Source organism: Carcharhinus amblyrhynchos, chromosome 13 (assembly GCF_965287045.1).
Source record: "Carcharhinus amblyrhynchos chromosome 13, sCarAmb.v2.hapA, whole genome shotgun sequence".
Classification (NCBI taxonomy): Eukaryota; Metazoa; Chordata; class Chondrichthyes; order Carcharhiniformes; family Carcharhinidae; genus Carcharhinus; species Carcharhinus amblyrhynchos.
Genome location: NC_137336.1, coordinates 22,127,007 through 22,148,017, shown reverse-complemented (window position 1 = coordinate 22,148,017; position 21,011 = coordinate 22,127,007). Strand labels below are relative to the sequence as shown.

General features: G+C 40.9%; 1 protein-coding gene across 1 annotated transcript in view; it reads left to right on the top strand.

Annotated features, from left to right (window-relative positions):
* Positions 1-19,273, top strand: part of hspa4b (heat shock protein 4b) — a 62,502-nt gene extending 43,229 nt beyond the window's left edge. Inside the window, exons 14-19 of the mRNA XM_080201382.1 lie at positions 4,572-4,727; positions 5,318-5,443; positions 10,098-10,205; positions 13,089-13,208; positions 15,291-15,452; positions 16,860-19,273. Of these exons, the coding sequence (XP_080057508.1) occupies positions 4,572-4,727; positions 5,318-5,443; positions 10,098-10,205; positions 13,089-13,208; positions 15,291-15,452; positions 16,860-17,066 (879 nt within the window). The 3' untranslated portion in view covers positions 17,067-19,273. The remainder of the gene's footprint in view (positions 1-4,571; positions 4,728-5,317; positions 5,444-10,097; positions 10,206-13,088; positions 13,209-15,290; positions 15,453-16,859) is intronic.
* Positions 19,274-21,011: the final 1,738 nt, after the last annotated feature.

Below are 21,011 nucleotides of genomic sequence, written 5' to 3'. Positions count from 1 at the left end.
TACGGTAGGATGAGAGAAGAATTGGCGAATGTGGACTGGGGGAGCGCGTTGGAGGGAGGGTCTGTTGAGGAGCAGTGGCGGATCTTTAAGGAGATCTTTCTTGGTGCTCAGCAGAAATTTATTCCGATGGTCAAAAAGGATAGTAGGAGGAGAGGTAATAAGCCGTGGATAACGAAGGAGGTGAAGGAAAGTGTTAAATTAAAAGCGGAGGAATTTAGAGTAGCTAAGAGTAGTGGGCGAGAAGAGGATTGGGAGAGGTTTAAATGTCAACAAAGATTGACAAAGAAGTTGATAAAGAAGGGTAGGAGAAACTATGAAGCTGGGCTAGCGCTTAATATAAAAAAGGATAGCAAGAGTTTTTATAAATATATAAAAAGGAAGAGGCTGGCTAGGGTGAACGTTGGTCCTTTGGAGGATGAGAAAGGGGACCTAGTGGTAGGGGATGGGGATATGGCTAAGGTATTGAATACCTTTTTTGTTTCTGTCTTCACGGAGGAGGACGTGAATAATTTGCCGGGTGTTAGCGATGGAAAGGTGGTAGGACTGGAGGGTCTTAATGACATTACTGTTACTAGAGAGGCGGTGCTCGACAGACTGGAGGGGCTGATTGTGGACAAGTCCCCAGGACCGGATGGAATGCATCCGAGGGTTCTGAAAGAAATGGCGGAGGTGATAGTGGATGCCTTGGTGGTTATTTTCCAGACGTTGCTGGATTCCGGGGAAGTGCCGGATGATTGGAAAACGGCTAATGTTACGCCGTTGTTTAAGAAGGGTGCCAGGCAAAAGGCGGGGAATTATAGGCCGGTTAGTTTAACGTCTGTGGTAGGTAAAATGTTAGAATCTGTCATTAAGGAGGAAATTGCGAGGCATCTTGAAGGGAATTGCTTGATAGAGCAGACGCAGCACGGTTTCATTAAAGGGAAGTCGTGTCTGACAAATTTACTGGAGTTCTATGAGGATGTGTCTAGGGCGGTGGATAGAGGAGAGCCGGTGGATGTGGTCTTTCTAGATTTTCAGAAGGCGTTTGACAAAGTACCTCACAAGAGGTTATTGCAAAAGGTCAAGGGACATGGAGTTGGGGGTAGGGTGTTAGCGTGGATAGAGGATTGGTTGTCAAATAGGAGGCAGAGAGTGGGGGTCAACGGGTGCTATTCGGATTGGCTGATGGTGACTAGTGGAGTGCCCCAGGGGTCGGTGCTGGGGCCTCAGCTTTTTACCATTTATATAGATGATCTGGAGGAGGGAACCGAGTGTAGGGTGTCGAAATTTGCTGATGACACCAAGATTGGGGGAACGGCAAATTATGCAGAGGGTGTGGAGAGTCTGCAGAAGGATCTAGATAGGCTGAGCGAATGGGCCAGGAAATGGCAAATGGAATTTAATGTTGGCAAGTGTGAGGTGGTCCACTTTGGTAGGAAGAATGGTAGGAAGGACTATTACTTACGGGGCAAAAAACTGCAGCAGGCGACGGTGCAGAGGGACCTCGGGGTCCTTGTGCATGAGTCGCAAAAACCCAGCTTGCAGGTGCAGCAGTTGGTCAGGAAGGCGAATGGGATGCTGGCCTTCATAGCGAGGGGGATTGAATATAAAAGTAGGGAGGTCTTGCTGCAGCTGTATAGGGCATTGGTGAGGCCGCAGCTGGAGTACTGTGTGCAGTTTTGGGTGCCGCACCTGCGCAAAGATATTTTGGCCTTGGAGGGAGTGCAGAGGAGGTTTACTAGGCTGATACCGGAGTTGAGGGGGTTGAGCTATGAGGAGAGGCTGAATAAACTGGGCTTGTACTCGTTAGAGTTTAGAAGAATGAGGGGAGATCTCATTGAGACGTATAAGATGATGAATGGGATGGATAGGATAGAGGTGGAGAGACTCTTCCGGCTCAAAAAAGACAGTAGGACTAGGGGGCACAGCCTCAAGATAAAAGGGGGGCGGTTTAGAACGGAGTTGAGGAGGAACTTCTTCACTCAAAGGGTGGTGAATCTCTGGAATTCTCTGCCCGTTGAAGTGGTGGAGGCTGCCTCGCTAAATATTTTTAAGACGCGGGTTGATGGGTTTTTGATAAGAGAGGGGATTAAGGGTTATGGGGAGAGGGCGGGAAAGTGGAACTGAGCAGCGACAGATCAGCCATGATCTTATTGAATGGCAGGGCAGGCTTGAAGGGCTAGATGGCCTACTCCTGCTCCTATTTCTTATGTTCTTATGTTACCTTCTCTATGAACAGTATGTCTGTAAAGTGCATAAGAAACAATACTTTTCACTGTATCCTAATACGTGTGAGAATAAAACAAATTAAATGTGGAAGAGTGTAGATTCATGAGCTGAAGGGAGGTGATAATCAGCAATGTTTTCTTTCCCGTATTTGGTCAGAATTTGACACCAAGTTACAAAGAAGTTGAAGGATAAATAATCAGAAGTTTGAAAGTAGTAGTTTGTAAGGAGGTGTGGGACAGTATTGGGAGGTTTAAGGAGAGAATTGTAGAGGATGTAGTCAAGGTTGTAGAGTGTGTGGACACTAATGCTGGGGCAAAGAGAATCTGGAATGTGCATGACTAGAAGTGGAAAATTGTAGGCAATGTTCCTCTTAAACTGTTCACCTCCATGAAGCAAATTGAAGGCACTGCGCAGGCTATAGACAAATTTGTTCCTTGTAAAACACTACGTGGCCACGCACTGGGAGCATTGGTTGTAGGGCTCGGTGATTATCTATAGGGAAAAGTGAAGTAGTTGAACACAGTAAAAATTTTAAAACTGAAGCTTTAATGGTGTTAGTCCAATTCCTGTTCCTTCCTGTGCATTGCCACCCACTTGCAGCTTTCCTCACCCACCTACCTGTTATAAGTTTATTATCTTCCTCCTTGCCTATTGCCTATCTATCACCAGCTTGGGGCTGGGTGAAGAACCAAGAGAGCAAATTGCCACGGGGGATACTTTCTGTTCGCTAATGACTGTGCACTTACTGATGGTTCAGAGCAGGGTATGAAGTGTAGCATGAACTCTTCCTGCAATGAGCATGAACTTCGGCCTTGCAATTGTTGCAAAGAAAACTGAAATAATTTACAAACCTATCTCAACCGAGGTTTCAGTCCATGATCAGAATGTGTCAGCAGTGAATAATTTCATCTTGCTTGGAAGCACACTCCCTTACAAGATGCCCAGGAATGCCAAAGGAAGTATAGCCTTTGCAGACTTTGAACATCTGTCAGAAAACAGAGGAAGTCTGTGTACCAAGCAGTGGAGCAAATAAACTTGTTCTATCTGCTTTATGCATCATGCCAAGAAGCTAAACCACTTTCACTTGAGTTGCCTTCAAAAACTTCTAAAGATCCGATGGTAGAACAAAATATCAGACATTCAGGTGCTCTGTACTGAAGCTGGCATGCCAAGTATCCGCACTATATTGACAGAGTCTTAACAGAACGGGGCTGATCATGTAGCCAGAATGTCAATACCCTTACCAAAGCGAATCTCCTATTGAGAGTGAGTCTGTTGTGCGTCTGTGGCAGTCAAAGGAAGTGCTCTGTGGGCACACTGAAGACTTCACTTTAGTGCACAATGTCTCATCTGGGGGAGCTCACTAAGGATCACTGCATCTGGCGCAACTAAGTGGAAACATTTTCCTTCTTCAAAAGTATCTGCATACGAGAATCAGAGAGAAATTGATGGGAGAGGATATATTACGCCAGCAACCCATTCAAAACTCAAATTGTCAGTGGTATTTGCAATAATACCTTTTTTGACACAATTCAGCCTTGGCAAACCAGTATGTAACCCTCAGACACACCAGATGTGTCTGGTCTTCACCTCAAAAGGACTACAAGACCACCCTATTCACTACCTTCCCTTTGCCTATCCACACTTTCTCTTCAATCCATTATATTATTCTCGTTGCTAACAGTAGGAGAAACTTCCTTAAATAGTTCCATAATAAATGTGAGCTTAAGAATTATAACAGGCAGAGAAGGTTGACATGTTAAAAGTATATTCGAACTGTGTTTTTAAAAAAACTGAACCTGTGACTTTAAAATGAGAATTAAAATATGTCACACAGCTTAATCATCATAACTCTACTACATCTGAAAACACATTTAAGAACTAAAATATATGAAATAAGAGCAGGAATAGACTAGAGGCTGCCACCCCCACCTCACACTAAAGCATGCACCACCATTAAGTGCAGTATGGCTGATCTACTTTTCCACCCTCTGTCCTTATCCCTCGATTTCCTGAGATATCAAGAATGTATCTGTCTCTGCTTTGGGAATATTTAACACTCGAGCATCCACAATGCCTTGAGACGTGAATTGAAATTTGGGATTTCAGCATTTATCCTGAGTGCAAGACAAAGTTTTGGCAACATACCTCTCTTTAATATAATAATAGTCCACAGCATGGAGAATTCCAAAAATTCACAACTCTTTCTGCTCACCTCCTTTTATCCTGAAATTGTGACCGTCTTCCTGATGTCCCCCCCCCCCCCACCCCCGACAACGTTCTGCATTGACCATGTCAAGTCCCTTAAGTACAATAAGTTATAAGTAACACAAAATTAATTATTTGCTGCATTTTTTTTTTAGACTGGTGAAACTGCTCCAAAGGAAGATAAAAATAGAGACCAGCCACCCCAGGCAAAGAAGGCAAAGGTCAAAACAAAGACTGTGGACCTACCCATAGAAAGCAATCTGCAATGGCAGTTGGATCAGCAACTACTGAATATTTTCGTTGAAACTGAGGTAGGAAATATAGTGGTATCTGTTTTCAAAATGTAGTAGATAAAATATATTTTTGATTTCTAGAGTTAACAGTCGCTTTGTAGGATAGAACTTAAATATCGTTGTAAAGAGATGTTACTGAGATTTGGGACAGGTAACCATAGAATCGTGCAGTGCAGAAAGAGCCATTCAGCCTATCAAGTCTGCAGCTCTCTGAAAGTGCATATTACCCAGGCTCACCCATTTTCCTGTAATCCTGTGCATTTATCATAGCTAGTCCACCCAACATACACTTCTTTAGATTATGGGAGGAAACGCGCGCAGACACTGGAGCTGTGAGGCAGCAGTGCTAGCCACTGTGCTGAAACAGAATAAATAGCAAGCTGGCTACAAAACAGACAAGGAGATGCGGGGTTAAAAATAGTTATTCAGACTGGTGGTCCACCGCCTTTCCGTATTTGTTTTCATTAGGGATTAGTGTTGCAAAGGGTTCAGTTGAACAACATATTTTTTGAGTGTCTTGGGAAATGCAATTTTAATTTCAACTGAATAGATGTTGTGCAATTATGAAATTATTGAAGTATTTTAATAATTTTTATCTTTCCATTTAGGGTAAAATGATTATGCAAGATAAACTTGAAAAGGAAAGAAATGATGCAAAGAATGCGCTGGAGGAATATGTGTATGAAAGTAGGGAAAAACTAGGTGGAATATATGAAAAGTTCGTCAGTAAAGAGGTAAGAATTTGGTTAGTGATATGTTATTTGTACACGATGAATAAAATTGGAGAGTTCTATAACTTTCCTCCTCTTGAGGACATTGACCATGGATGGATTGGATCAGTCCACGATTATGCACTCCTGCTATTGTGTTGGAAGGATTTACAGGCTTGCGATCGGTCTGCTTGACCACATGATGAGTGCACCATCCATTGCTACCAAGTCCTGAAGTTTCATTTCAACCCTGAGTTTCAGGATCTTGAATTCGATGATCAAAATGAATGCGGAGCAGGCTTGAAGGGTTGAATGGCCTACTTTACTTCTTGTTTCTATGTTTCTAATGCCTATTTCTTGAATTCATCTCAACTATAAATAAAGTGAAAGTTACCAAAAATGTTCTTCCTCAGTATAAGTGCAAGGATTGCAACACATAAATAGTAAATATGCACAGCCCTCATGTTGTAATACAACCATAGAAACTTGAAGCAGGAGTAGGCCATTCAGCCCTTCAAGCCAGCTCCACTGATCATTTTGATCATGGCTGATCATTGAATTCAATTTCCTAATTTTCTTTTTCCCTTTCTCTCTCTCTCTCTGTCTGTCTCTCTCTCTCTCTGTCTGTCTCTCTCTCTCTCTCTGTCTGTCTCTCTCTCTCTCTCTGTCTGTCTCTCTCTCTCTCTCTGTCTGTCTCTCTCTCTCTCTCTGTCTGTCTCTCTCTCTCTCTCTGTCTGTCTCTCTCTCTCTCTCTGTCTGTCTCTCTCTCTCTCTCTCTGTCTGTCTCTCTCTCTCTCTCTCTGTCTGTCTCTCTCTCTCTCTCTCTGTCTGTCTCTCTCTCTCTCTCTGTCTGTCTGTCTCTCTCTCTCTCTGTCTGTCTGTCTCTCTCTCTCTCTGTCTGTCTGTCTGTCTCTCTCTCTCTCTCCCCCCGCCCCGCCCAAGCATTGGGAACATCCTTTCTGAATCTACTGTGTCTAATATCTGCAAATAATGGAACCATAACTCCAGGTGTGGCCTCACCAAAACCCTATACACACTATCACAACACCATTTCTCTACAACCGCACCAGGACATATTTGGCTGTTCTTTGTCTCAGCTCCTGTTTGGAAGCCAGTACTATTGCAGACAACAATCGGAAATAAGTTAAAAATAAATAAAATAATAGACATAATTAACTACTATTATTTTTAACCAATGCTCCTTTGTTTCTCTTAGGCCATGTTCCAAACCACTGTGCTCTGAAATGCATTGTCAAAACGTTTCTATACCTTGTTAGTTCTGCCAAATTCCTTATGAAGGCAGAAGTAGTTCTTCTGCCAATTATAAGAGAGGAACAATATAATTCCAAGAATGTTGGACAAAATATCCAAACAATACTTGGGTAGCATCTATTTAAATTTTTAATTAGGAGTCCCAAGCTCTTCTCATTCCTACAGTGCAGATGAACATTTCAGTTCTATGATTACAAATTATGTAAATTTGTGAAGAAGTGTTTTTGTTTTGATGGTCTCTATTTCTCAAATTTAAATAGAGAAGTGACATTTGGTGTGATACTGGGTCATATAATACACCTTGGGTATGTTTAGAATTATGGGATTTTAACTATTGTTTCTGAGACCACAGTCATTTTTTTAAAAACTCCTTTTTGTTGGGATACTCGTTTTCACTTTCCATGAATATCGAGGATGCGTACTGTTACAAAATCCAACTTATCGTTGAATTGGGATCTACAAATCACCACAGGCTATGCACATGCTCAGTCTGGAGCTGTTCAGGCCTCTGACAATAGCGCTATGCACCTGGATGAAGGAAGGATTTTTAAAACAAAACTGCAAAAAACTTACTGGGTGACCCAAGACTAGGCAATTGTATTGGAGAAGTTTCCCAGAAAGGAGGCGGGAAGAGGTCCCAAAGGAAGTCACAGACAGAGGAGCAAAGAAAGAGACTCAAGTGAGAAAAGAGTTCTGGTTGGCAGACTCGATTGTGAGGGCTCAGGAGAAGCCTTGGAGATTGAAAAGGAAACAAAGTTCCTCATTCTGTGCTGCAGGCCATTGGAACAAAGCTACTCCTTTGAACCGTGATGTGGAGATGCAGGCATTGGACTGGTTTGGGTACATAAGAAGTCTTGCAATGCTAGGTTAAAGTCCAGCAGGTTATTTGGTTGCATGAGCTTTCGGAGCACTGCTCCTTCAGGTGAGTCCGATGAAGGAGCAGTGCTCCAAAAACACGTAGTACCAAATAACCTGTTGGACTTTAACCTGGTTTTGTGAGACTCCTTTGAACCAGTAGTGTTCTGCTCAATGCAGCCGAAGAGGTGAGTTATGCTTGCATCTATGCTGGAGTGCAGACTTCTGAATCCAGGGGAATGGAGTCTCAGGAGATAAAACTGAAGCCCTGCAAGGTGGCCGGTTGTTGAGGCAGTCTCCAAAAATGACTTTCAGAGAATTTCAAGATTAGATTTTCAGAGGCGAAGACTGAAATTCCTTGAATGAGTTTCAACAAAGTTAGTTGACTGATTAATTTACTGACACCTGGGTGGGTTGATGAGAAATCTGTGGGATTTGTCTTGGTCACATTTGCTATTCAGTATTTAGTCAGTGTTAAACCACAGTGTGCCGTTAATTCACTTGTACCTCCTTTTTACCCTGAATGTTAAGTGTATAAACTGTTAGTCTCACAACACCAGATTAAAGTCCAACAGGTTTATTTGGTAAGACAAGAGAGTTGGTATCAATGGGTGCTATTCTGATTGGTGGTTGGTGACTAGTGGAGTGCCGCAGGGATCGGTGCTGGGGCCTCAGCTATTTACCATTTATATAGATGATCTGGAGCGGGGGGGCTGAGTGTAGGGTGACGAAATTTGCTGATGACACAAAGATGAGTGGAAAAGCAAATTGTGCGGAGGGTGTGGAAAGTCTGCAGAGGGATCTGGATAGGCTGAGCGAGTGGGCGGGGACCTGGCAGATGGAGTACAATGTTAGCAAGTGTGAGGTTATCCACTTTGGCAGGAATAATAGTAGGAGGGATTACTATTTAAAGGGTGAAAAGCTGCAGCATGCAATGGTGCAGAGGGACCTCGGGGTCCTTGTGCATGAGTTGCAAAAACCCAGTCTGCAGGTGCAGCAGGTGATCAAGAAGGTGAATGGGATGCTGGCCTTTATAGCAAGGGGGATAGAATATAAAAGCAGGGAGGTCTTGCTGCAACTGTACAGGGCGCTGGTGAGGCCGCAGTTGGAGTACTGTGTGCAGTTTTGGTCGCCGCACTTGCGCAAGAATATTTTGGCCTTGGAGGGAGTGCAGAGGAGGTTCACTAGGCTGATACCAGACATGGGGTTAGACTATGAAGAGAGACTCAATAGACTGGGTCTGTACTCATTGGAGTTTAGAAGGATGAGGGAGGATCTTAGAGACGTATAATATAATGAAAGGGGTGGATAAGGTAGAAGTAGAGAGATTCTTCCAGCTCAGAAAGGACAGCAGGACGAGAGGGTACAGCCTCAAGATAAGGGGTCGGGGGGAGCAGTTTAGAACGGAGTTGAGGAGGAACTTCTTCACTCAAAGGGTGGTGAATCTCTGGAATTCTCTGCCCGTTGAAGTGGTGGAGGCTACCTTGCTAAATATATTTAAGACACGGGTAGATAAGTTTTTGACAGACGAGGAAATTAAGGGTTATGGAGAAAAAGCAGGGAAGTGGCACTGATCCACTTCAGATCAGCTATGATCTTGTTGAATGGCGGGGCAGGCTCAAAGGGCTAGGTGGCCTACTCCTGCTCCTATTTCTTATGTTCTTACGAGCTTTCAGAGTATTGCTTCCTCTTCAGGTGAGTGCCAACGCCAGCAAGTCCACATTAGAGTATAAAGGTGGATACTGTAAATTGTTTTATCTTCCTGATCTTGCATAGGAAAGTTTTTGTCCAAAAACTAGAATTTGGTGGCTTTTTTCTCTTAGTGGGTGTCTTGAATCTCAAACTCTCATCTACTTTAAACGAAACGTTATTAGTCCCTATTTAGATCGTACCAAAATCTTGATAATCCTGAATCAGAATATGTAACAGTCTTGGGGTGAATTGTGAAAATGGGCATGAGTAAAATTCTGAAGTAGCTAGAAATATACTGCCAAACATTTACTGAATGTCTATCTACATTAGTATTTGTGAATCTTTATTTTTGTACTGCGAACTTGAAAGAAAAAATGTTTTGATTGCGAGCTACCAAATAAATTTGTATTAAAATCTGATTGCCCGCTGCTGCCGCCGGTTCGTGGATGCACCCTAGTCCTTTACCTGCCAAGGTGAGGGGACCAACGTGAGAACTTTTTTCCCTCTTCTTCCTCTCCCCCTCTCTCTCCTCTCTCCTTCAGTATCCTTCACTGCCTTTTTGTTGTATTGTTACTGTCATTACCGGTGCAGTTAGGTGGGACTTGGACTTGGGTGGCATGGGTGCTGGGAGTATCAGGGAGTTGTCCGCTGGCCATGGGGAGCCCTGTGCCCAGTCGCACTGGAATGTACACGCAAGCACTGCGTGGATTTGTATCTGTGTTTGCTTGCTATGAGAGATATAAGAACATTTTCAATAAACATATCAAAAAACAAATCTGGGTATTAAAACAGATCCTGTGAATTAATATTAAGGTATTGATTTCTGCCTGTTAATATCAAGCTTTCTATTAAACCTTAGGAACAAACCAAATTGAGCATTCTGCTGGAAGACACAGAAAACTGGTTGTATGAAGATGGCGAGGATCAGGGGAAACAAGTCTATATCGATAAATTGACTGAATTGAAGGTATATTTGTATGAATTGTGTAAATATTTCTTTAACATGCAGCAAAACAAAACTTGGTCCTGTATTACTGAAGTTAAAACTTTTCGCCTACTTTGTGCTATACGTTTATGGGAGTAGAATTTTTCTGCTGATAAAACTCAATATGTACTATGCATTAATTTCTGTTTGACTAGCGTGTACTGTCACAGGCAAGAATGTTAACCTAAAGGTGAACACTAGAGAAAATCTTAAAAGCATGGCCCTTAAAAATAATCAGTAGCTTATTTTGCCGTGTTTATTTTTCCCAGTGAGTTGGCAGTAAAACTTCAGGAACTGTCTATTTTGAAACCTAAGCTGCCAAATGTGTGTAAGCAATATAGAACCATTTCAATATCGCAAAACATCCCAATGCAATAAGTGAAGTATTTGCAAGATAATAGCAGAACAGGAAGATCACTAAAATAGATGGTGAATTAAAAATATGGTGAACAGAAAAGGGCATCCAAAAATACAAATTTCAGCTCAGAGCAATAAGATATCTGACATGGGGTGGCGCAGTGGCTAGCACTGCTGCTTCACAGTGCCAGGTTCCTGTGTTTGATTCCCGATTTGGGTGACGGTGTGTGGAGTTTGCAAATTCTCCCCATGTCTGTGTGGGTTTCCTCCCACAGGTTAGGCTGATTGGCTATGCTAAATTGCCTCTTAATGTTTGGGGGCTAGCTAGAGTCTAGAACTAGCTAGCATGGGGTTAAGGGGATAGGGCCTGGGTGAGATTGTGGTTGGAGCAGGCTCGAGGGGCTGAACAACCTCTTCCTGCACTGCAGGATTCTATGATTCCAACTGCAAGCTATAGAGCCCCATGCAAGTTAGCAATTTAATATTAATGATGCTCCATCAGAATATGTTATGGTTGAAGTGCTGCAGGTACGTGTCATGGAGATAGCTGTTGCTGAAGTCTGACTAATCAACAGCCACAGTTTTGCTGCTGTCTACAGGCTGTGGCAGTCTACCTATCTCTACAACAATGAGATATCGTCGGTGTGCTGTCTGCTTTGGGGCCGCTACAGCAAATGTGTGAACAGGGACTGTAATGTTACTGAAAATTAAAACCTGTTTCCCTTGCTGTTGTATTTATTGCTTCAGGCTGGCATATGGATTGTTAATATATTGCTCGTATTTCGACAAAATAGATGACTTATGTCAGCAAAGCTGGTATGCACTTTGACCTTTTATTCCAGTGAATAGAAGTTGCACCATGACATTGGGAAATGAGCAATGCGGTGAAATTGAGCCTAGTACAGCTGTGCTTGCTGGCAGTTATATGGTTAAATAAGTATTAGATTGCTGCTCCTGTCCACACTAACTCTGGCAATGCTGCGTACTGCAGCTTGGGTGTTTAGCTACACTTGTGCATCTTCACATGCAGTGGAGGCTGTTTTGAGCTGCCAACTGATTTGGCCATGAATAGAATGGTACCTCCAGAAGGCACCTTTAGAATAGGTCTTGCATTGCAAAACAATTATCCTTGATGTGTTGCTGATGAGGCTAGTATTTATGGAACCCTTAGTGCAGGAGGAGGCCATTTGACTTATCAAGCCTACACCAACAATAATCCCAGTTGGGTCCTTACCCTGTGACTTCATGTATTTATCCTGCTAGTCTCCCGACACTAAGGAGTAATTTTGTATGGCCAATCAACCTAACCTGCACGTCTTTTAAGTGTGGGAGAAAACCAGAGCACCTGGAGGAAACCCAAGCAGAGAGACACAACGTGCAAACTCCACTCAGTCATCCAAGGTTGGAATTGAATCCAGGCCCCTGGCGCTATGAGGCAGCAGTGCTCATCACTGTGCAATCGTGCTGTCCAATTTCAAATTGTCCTTGACTGAGTTGTGGTGAGCTGCATTATTAATAATTTTGTACATGCGTTCATATGCCTGTGAGCAAGAAATGTGGGGCTGGGAGTGGAAAAAGTCACAGAACAATCCTCCAAACATGTGAACACCTTTTCAAATCTCTATGCCCATCTTTCTAACAGTTCCATGTTAGAATCTTTCCAGTCAGCTTTTTTGTCCCTATCAAAACACTGAAATGGACCTAAATAAAGTCTCAAATAGCCTTAAAACACTATCCCTCCTTGTCTTTCCTAACCCTTCTGCAGCCATTGAAATGCTGATGAATTAGGATGGTGTAGTTGACTATGTTGGGTCAGCCCACAATTGATTTCACTTTTGTCTATTCAATAATAGCCAAAACTTGTGCAGCAAAGTGTTCTCTTCCTGCCTTTACATTGTTTATTTCCAAAGTTCCTTAACACAAACTATTCTTGACCCTCTCTTAATTATCTGCCTGAAGGGCAACTAGGGATGGGCAATAAATTCTGGCCTAGCAAGCGATACCGATATCCTGTAAAATAAGGTTTTAACAAAACATTGCTCTGAGCCCATGCTCTCTGTCCAGATTGTATGTGCTACATTGGGAAAAGTAAAGCCGTTGACAAAGAGCTGTAGCAATGTTGAAATTCCCAGTTCCATACTTTTTCTCCTTCTCAAATTGAGAGCTCCCAGCATAGGCAAAATATGCACTTAGGTGGCTGCTCTCTAAGGTTTGCAATCACAATCCAGAAATTGCAGCATAATGGTGTGACAAGTGGGCAAAATTTTACATCATAATATTTTTAATTTTGAAATTATTGCAGAACTTGAAATTAAATTGAGATTAGCCCAAATTTTTAAGGACTGTTTTTCAACATACATATTTTTCAGATATGGATTCAAAGCAACAGGGAATATTGACCACTTCCTTTATCCCTGTTCTATCCTTTACCACTTTGTGCATACACATGATTCAAAGGATCAATATGTGATCAAGTTATTACGTGTCAACTTCTTTCTTTCTTAACAGAAATTTGGTCAACCAATTCGAGACCGCTACCAAGAGTTTGAGGAGCGTCCACGAGCCTTTGATGAGCTGGGAAGACAGATGCAACAATACATGAAGATAATAAACTCCTATAGAAATAAAGTATGTAAGCAAGAACATTTGTCATCAAAGATAATATCTGATGGAATAAAATGTGCGGTGAAAACATATAGTACAATTAATTCATAATATTTGTAATAGTAGTGCTGCTTAATCTTTGATTTAGTTTTGCAGTACTCAGGTATCTTTTAAAGGATACCTGAGGTAGAATTGCAGTAGGAGATTCAAATGTCCTACTTTTGAATGAAGTAGAAGAAATTTGTAACTTTTTACATGTTTCTTTTATTTAAAATTTATTTAATTGTACATTTTTTTTCCAAAAGTACCAGTGCATCATCATCCCATTGTACGTAGAAATACAATTGACACCATTTTTTTTCCACCATAATATTTTTGCTTTAGATTGTGTCCCATGTAAATTGTAGCAATAACTGAAAAGCTACAGTCTCAATTTTTTTGAGCTGTACAGAATCTTTAGTGCACAGAGGAGGTAACAAAATAAGTTTCAAATCTCCATCAGCATTTTTGTTCCTGCCTACAGAACTGCATATTGAATTGAACAATCGAAAAGGCACTCCATTAGCTTTGAAGCATGAATGCAAATCATACTCTTGTCGTTGAAGTATTGTTGATTCTTTACGTTAATCCAGAGATGTTATGGTTAATGAGCCATACTGAATGTTTTAAATTGCTCATATCTCTGGGTTCAGCATGTAAGGCTTAGAAGGTTGCTGACTTGCACTAAATATTGACAGCAACTGCCTTCATTGTTGGAATGGCAGCTCTGGAACAGTTGTTAGCCAAAGCAGAAATGCTTAAATTCTCCAAAGAAATTTGGGAATAGAGGTTTTGTTTTAATTAAAATCTTAGTCCTTCCCAGCAATTTGTATTAGCATCAATTGCAGTATCACAACTTAAATCTTTCTTGTTCCGTAAAATTCACATTGCATATTCTAGCCTTTTAAAACTTTGAGCAGCAACTAATTATTTTTTTCAGGCTTTTGTCACTAGTAAAGCTAAGTGTGATCACCTGGCTCCAAAATGATATGCCTGACCATGGTGCTCCAGTGTCCTCCCATTGTCCAAAGATGTGCAGCTTAGGTGGATTGGCCATGCTAAATTGCCCCTTAGATGTTAAAGGAATTAGTGGGTAAATGCAAAGTGTTGCAGGGATGGGGGTTGGGCCTTGGTGGAAGCTTTGTTGGAGAATTAGTGTGGACTTGTTGAGCCCTGTGACCTCTTTCTGCACTGTAAGGATTCTATGAAATGGAAGTTTGGAACCAATTTGATCCTCTATTGTAGTCTTGGTAAGCCAATACTTTCAGCAGACAGATTTGCAATGCTTTTCAACACTATTGATAGTTGACCAACCCACCATCCCAGCTCACGAACGTAACCTAGAAGCATAACCATATCAATGGTTGAAATGCTTTTAATGCTCTGAAAGAGAGATTCACAATGATTGCAGGGATAAAGAACAGTTACTATTAGGGGATACATTGGGGAAGTTGGAAGTGTTTTCCTAGGAGAAAATGAGGTGACTTGAGAGAAGTATTTGAGACCCTAAGGATTATGGACATGGTTTATAGTGAGAAACACTTCCCGCTCGAGGCAACAACAGGAACTAAACGGCGCAAATTCAATATAATTGGTGAAAGGAGTAAAAGTGGTGTGAGGAAAAATATTTAACCGAGGATGGTTGGAGTCTGGAATGAATTCTGAGGGTGGTGGAGGCACGTTGGATAGAGATATTCAAAAGGGAATTGGGTTGCCATCTCAAAAGAGAATGCACTAGATTAAAGGTATGAGGCAGGGGGAATGGGACTAGGTAGAATGATTTTTCAGAGAGCCAGTGCAGACTAGGTATGCTGAATGGCCTGCTAAAGATTCTGTGGCACTCAATTCTTGCATTGTGATTAGTTTGTTCTGGTTGATTTGAGGGTAACACAGATAAATGTTTTCTCCTAGTGATTTAAGCATTCATCTATGGCAGATGATCTGGTTTAAAAAATAGCTGAAATGGATGTTCAAATGTGCTGTTATTTTGAAGATAGATGGTTTGATTGAACTTATTTATGTGAGTGAATCTTTTAATTTTTGTGGTTTTAATTCCCTCCTTTACAGGAAGAACAGTATGATCATCTGGAATCAGCAGACATAGAGAAAGTGGGAAAGCATGTTCAAGAAGCAATGGAATGGATGAACAGCAAGATGAATTTGCAGAGCAAACAGCCTCTAACACAAGCCCCACTTGTAAAATGTGCAGAAATCCGAGCCAAAGTTAAGGTAAGAAAATCCTTCCAAGCTGTTTAATAAAGTTACCATGGATTTGGATTTTTTTCTTATCTGTAATTAGAGCCCCCACAGCTTTTTTTAACATTGACTTGCCTATATTGTTTGAGCTGGTGCTATTCCAGGCCCCTGGAGACTTCTAGAAATGTGAAAACAGTTTGGTTACTTGGGAGAGAAGGAAAGAAAGGAAGAAACATTGTTATTACAGAGCATTAATCTATCCTCAACAGATTTGTTTTTTTCCCTCTCTGAAACCACATTACTGCTACCAATGTGGATGACATAAGTAAATGAATCGGGATGATGCTTGAGAACTTTTATTCCTTGCATTATCATTCTACTGTGATACTGTTTCTTAGAGATTGTGCAGTGTAAATACAACATTCAGTGAAACAAATTTGTCTGTTACTTAGGTTACTTGTGGTTTCTGTTTTAATGTGATTCAAATGGGATTTCTTCTGTAAACTATTTCCTTCCCTTAATCCTGAGAGCTAGCACCCCATCTACCTCTGGAATAAAGTTTAGGTTGTTATAACAATCTATTTAATACTAGCTTGGGAAAAAGTGTTACAAAGGATGGACACATCAAACTGGTGCCTTCAGGAATGCTGCCAAATATTTTTATTGGCATTGTTGCCGGGAAACCGAATAGTATCTGAAGGAATAAAGTACTTTACAGGTACTCTAATGGTTTTTCGTTAGCATGCAGGAAAATGTAGCATAGGCTCTTTAATCATTTTGAAGGATTTGTGGTGTAATGACTTTGTTAAATTGGTAGAGAAATGTTGATGCGCAAGCCCCCAAGATATGAGAACTTTGTGGAGGTAAGTGTGCAGTTAATATTTAGCTTTCCAGGAAAGCATTGAAAGTATCTCCTTGTTACAGGTTTGGAGAGGGTGGATAACTTTCACAGACTTGGATATGTAAAATGGGGAAGCTGTGACATTTGGAACAGCAGCTTGCATTTACCTTGTACCTTTTGATGTAGTCAAATTCACCTCATCAGAGCACTGTAAAACAAATGGCACTGAACCACAGATATTGAGGTAAAAGTCAAAAACCTTGGTCAATGAGGTAGGTTTTGAGGAGCCTCTCATAGGAGGAAAAGAGCGACAGATTGTGGGGCAGGTGACAGTTCTAAGAGAATCTGAAGTGGGAAATGGATAAAGTGGACCACTGACTGTTCTGTTCCAAAGAAATTTGGGAATATGTGTAGCAATGCATTGAACAAGCATGCTTCCTGGCTTTCTTATTATTTTATGAAATAGAGCAAGAAATTTTCCTGAGAAAACAAGTTTTTCCTGAGATTGTTTTCTTTTTTGTTTCGCATTCAGGAACTGGAATTACCAATGATTTCTTTTATCACCCTACAGTTTGTTAATAGTTTTCACTTTGTTTCAGGAATTGTTCAACCTTTGTAACCCCATTGTTAGCAAGCCAAAGCCTAAAGTAGAACCTCCAAAAGAAGAAAAAGAGGCAGAAAAGAATGGACCAGTGAATGGACAAACAAGCACCGACTCTGACGGCTCTACACCTGCTGCCACTGAGAGTGCCCAGAAAAATGCAGAACAGCACCAACAAACTCTACCAGAAATGGACATTGAATAATGGGGTGACAGTCACCGACCCAAACTGTTATGTCAAATTTAAAGTCATGGACTCTGCAGGGCAGCTTTCTTCACCTTTTTTATGGTGAATTGAGTAACCTGAACCTGGTATTCTTGAATCTCTCTGGCAAATTCGGTAGTTTTTTTTAAACCCCCTCCCTAAGTGCAATGGGACAGGTATTAACTAATACAACTGGGGCTTGAATTAAATGTTTTTGTTACAAAAATAGTTTTGATTTTGTTTGTGGCTTTGTTTCACTGCAAATCGTGATTTTTTTTCTTTGTTAGTGTCCCCCGGCCCCCCTGCACCCTGTAAGGTGGCGATTTGCTGATACTGCTAGATTTGGTTGTGTACCTTCCTAGCAAGCTTTCCGCTGGTAATTAGAATGCTGGGTACCAATGTGCCTGCCAGCATTTTGCGAAGTTGCTCATGTTATGCTCGAGTGCTGTGTTGTTTTTGTTTTATTGGCTGGTTTTGATTATTGACAGCTGTTAAATCAAAGCTACATGCCTCTTTAAAAAAGAATCCCAAACTTCAAAGATTGCACGAATCATATTTTTCCCCCTCTAGAACGCTACCATCAGTTTCCACCTATTACATGTTACTTGTATGACAGTCAAGTATTGAAGTTGAGATTAGTTTCGGTCACATATTAAAGGGAGATTGTTTTAGGTTCAGTATTCTGAAAAACAATTAAATCTTATGTTTGGACAACGAGAATTGCAGCCTGTCCAAATACTGGCAACATTGATTCACTTAATGTGTATATATAATATATACTATATAATATATACACATATATAATATTACTGGACAAAAATGCTTTCAATTACCTTTCTTTGATCTGTACACTGGTTACGTCCCTTTAATTCCCATATTAAATTTAAATTGTTTGAATTTACTTGTGTAAGGTAATTTTTTTTAAGTTGGGTGTCAAGACAGGTTTGGGGTGAAGTGGAGAGAAACAATGCAATACTATGTTGCATTCATATCTTGCAACGTTGACCCTTGCATAAATAGCAGCTTAAGAAATGACTGCACGGTCAAGCTTGTATTGCAAAAAGTAGTCCATATATAAACACTACAACCAACTTTGTAAATCATTAAAGAGGAATGTCACCCAGTATTTTATTTAATTTGAATGATCTATTACCTACCAAGTGTTCTGATTCGTGAATTCAAGAGAGCCAGATTGTGATACAACAGTATTCGTTTCTAACATCTTAGGATAATGGGCTGTTTTGAACCAATTGGAAGTAAAACCATATTCAAAAGAACAAGCCTAGCACAATGGCAAAGACAGTGGTCTTTTTAAGCACTGAGGGAATACTACTGATTATTCTTGTAGTTGACTTTTGGGAAGAATAGTTTTTTGACCAATTTTTCACTCCCTGTAACTGGATCAGTAAATTTTGAGTATTTTTGAGCTCTGTTCCCTTCTACTTGCTCATGCAAAGAAAAGCCCAGAAAATAAAGTACACAACTGAGTTATGACATTTTCCCCAAACGCAATGCATGAGAAAGCAATACTTGCACCCACTCACACCCAAAGCAATGTATTATTGAAACTTAGGCAGCTACAAATAATTGAGACACATCACTAGAATAAAAATAAGTTGCCAAGTTATTATTTTCTCCTCATAATTCCCCTACTACGTGGAATGAAGGTTGGTCTTTGCTTCAGTGTCATTAGTTTTGTCAGTTTTCGTAATGTTGTAACTGGATATGATCAGTTTTTCAAACGGTCACCCAAAGGAATGTGAGGAGAACAATGCTGTGCATATTGAACTAATGTGGCTATGCCAGTCTGTTTTCTTGGTTGTTTTAAAAAAAAGTGCCCCTTCTCTGTACACTTGCATTTCATCTCTCAATAGCCTTGTACACTGTATGCAGGTTACTTTACATACCAAGTTCTTAATGTATGATATTGTAAGACCAGTTAGGATATCCTGTTTGCTCAGAAATTAGTCAAGTCTGCCCCATTTCCAGTTCTTGTTGCTTAATTACTGCATACTGAGTTATGAAGCTGCACCTCAATATAACAGGTGGTGGTAATTCATTATTAGTCATAAAACTGTACAATTTCAAGAGCCCTGGTCTTGCGAACACTATCCATTGACATGCCATGTCAAGACTTGCAAGTTGCTACTTCCACTGTATATTTATACTCTTGCTATTTCACTGGTGTGAAATACAATAAAATGACATTGGGAAAAAAAAGTGTGCCTTTTATTTTTGAAACAAAGGCAGCTTAGTTGTGTAGAGTCTTGGGAGGTTTCAGGTAGGTAGGGAGAATGATCTTCAGCAATCCAGCAACTCTTTTGAAGAAACTGGCTCAGTGGATAACTGGTATACTGCTTTTCAGAGCATAGCTGTTGACCTTGTCCCTGCATAGAAGGTGGGAAAAGTGAGTCAAATTCAAGTTCCTATCTCTTTGCCTCCTTTTTAACTGGGTTGCATCTACAAAAGGCAGGGTGGATTTCCACTTGATGCAGAGATGTTGATCCTGGCCATCACTTTGCCCTCAATTTTTAACATGTTGGAAGCAGCCTTTAAAAAGGGGATAAAGTTCTAATGCAGCACACCCAAAGGAAGATGCATGCTGTAATATGTGTCTATAGGGGGCCTCACTGCAAAGTTTTTGAAAACGTTCTTTCAAATTGCACAAAAAACTTTGGCCAAATGAACCCAAAGTTCAAATTCCAGGAAATTAGCTGAATCCTGTTCTTTATCTTTTGCACATTCCTTACATTTGTGCTGACCATCAGCCTCTGAAGAGATCCTCAATGTGGAAGAATAAGGCTGCTTCAAGTTAAAATGTCAGATTGCTCAGCTGAGTAACTGTATGCACAGGCACTGCAATGCCTTGGTTCTGGTAATCCTTGTTTGTCTAGCATCCCAAATGCAAAACTAGGAACTTGACACAAAAAGGACAGAAAAGGCTGGTGAATTCAGAAGACAGTGACAGCTACAAGCTAATGAGAGCTTGGATTTGTGAAGATAATTTTTCATCCCTGACTAATGTTAGTTGAGTGGCAACTTTTATGTTGTTGTGTGGAAGTGGGCTTGTCTGTAGAGATTACCTCTTGACATCCTGAAGGAATTTTAAGGTCCAATGCAAATGAGTGTTGCCAATGGAAGGCAATGCATAAACCTGGTAAGCTGGATTGGCAATTAACTTGAATATAGAAGTGAGTTGTGTTCTCCAAATTGTGCTTTCTACATTACAACTGTGACTAAATTTCCAAAGTACTACTTAGAACACAGAACATTACAGCACAGTATAGGCCCTTTGGCCCTCAATGTTGCATTGACCAGTAGAACCAATCTAATGACCCTCTAACCTAAACTATTCCAACGTTATCCATATAACATTGGTTCAAATGGTCAACGTTATATGGATAACATTGGAATAGTTTAGGTTAGAGGGTCATTAGATTGTTGCACTGACCAGTGGAACCATCAATGGCCAAAGGGCCTGTACTGTGCTGTACTGTTCTATATGCCTATCTGCTGACCACAACTGCTGCAGGCAGGGCATTCCATGCCCTTACTACCCTCTGAGTAAAGAACCTACCTCTGACATCTGTCCTATAATTACCACCCCTTAATTTACAGCTATGTCCCCTTGTTAGCCATCACCATTTGAGGAAAAAGGCTCTCACTATCCACCCTATCTAACCCTCTGATCATCTTGTATGCCTCTTGGCTATAGTGCCTAGAGATTCCTATCCTCCATAAACTTCAGCTTACCCTACACTTTCAACTGGCTGTTGGTTAGTGAAGTGAGGGGTTGAGGGGGAAATACATCCTTTCAGGTCCTTGTGTCAATCAATCAGTGCCCCTGCCTAACACATTTGCTGCCCTTTGGCTGACTTACCAACAAATTAGTACTGCTTTTCTTGTGATTATAAACAATATAAATTATACCCCTTGAAATATGAA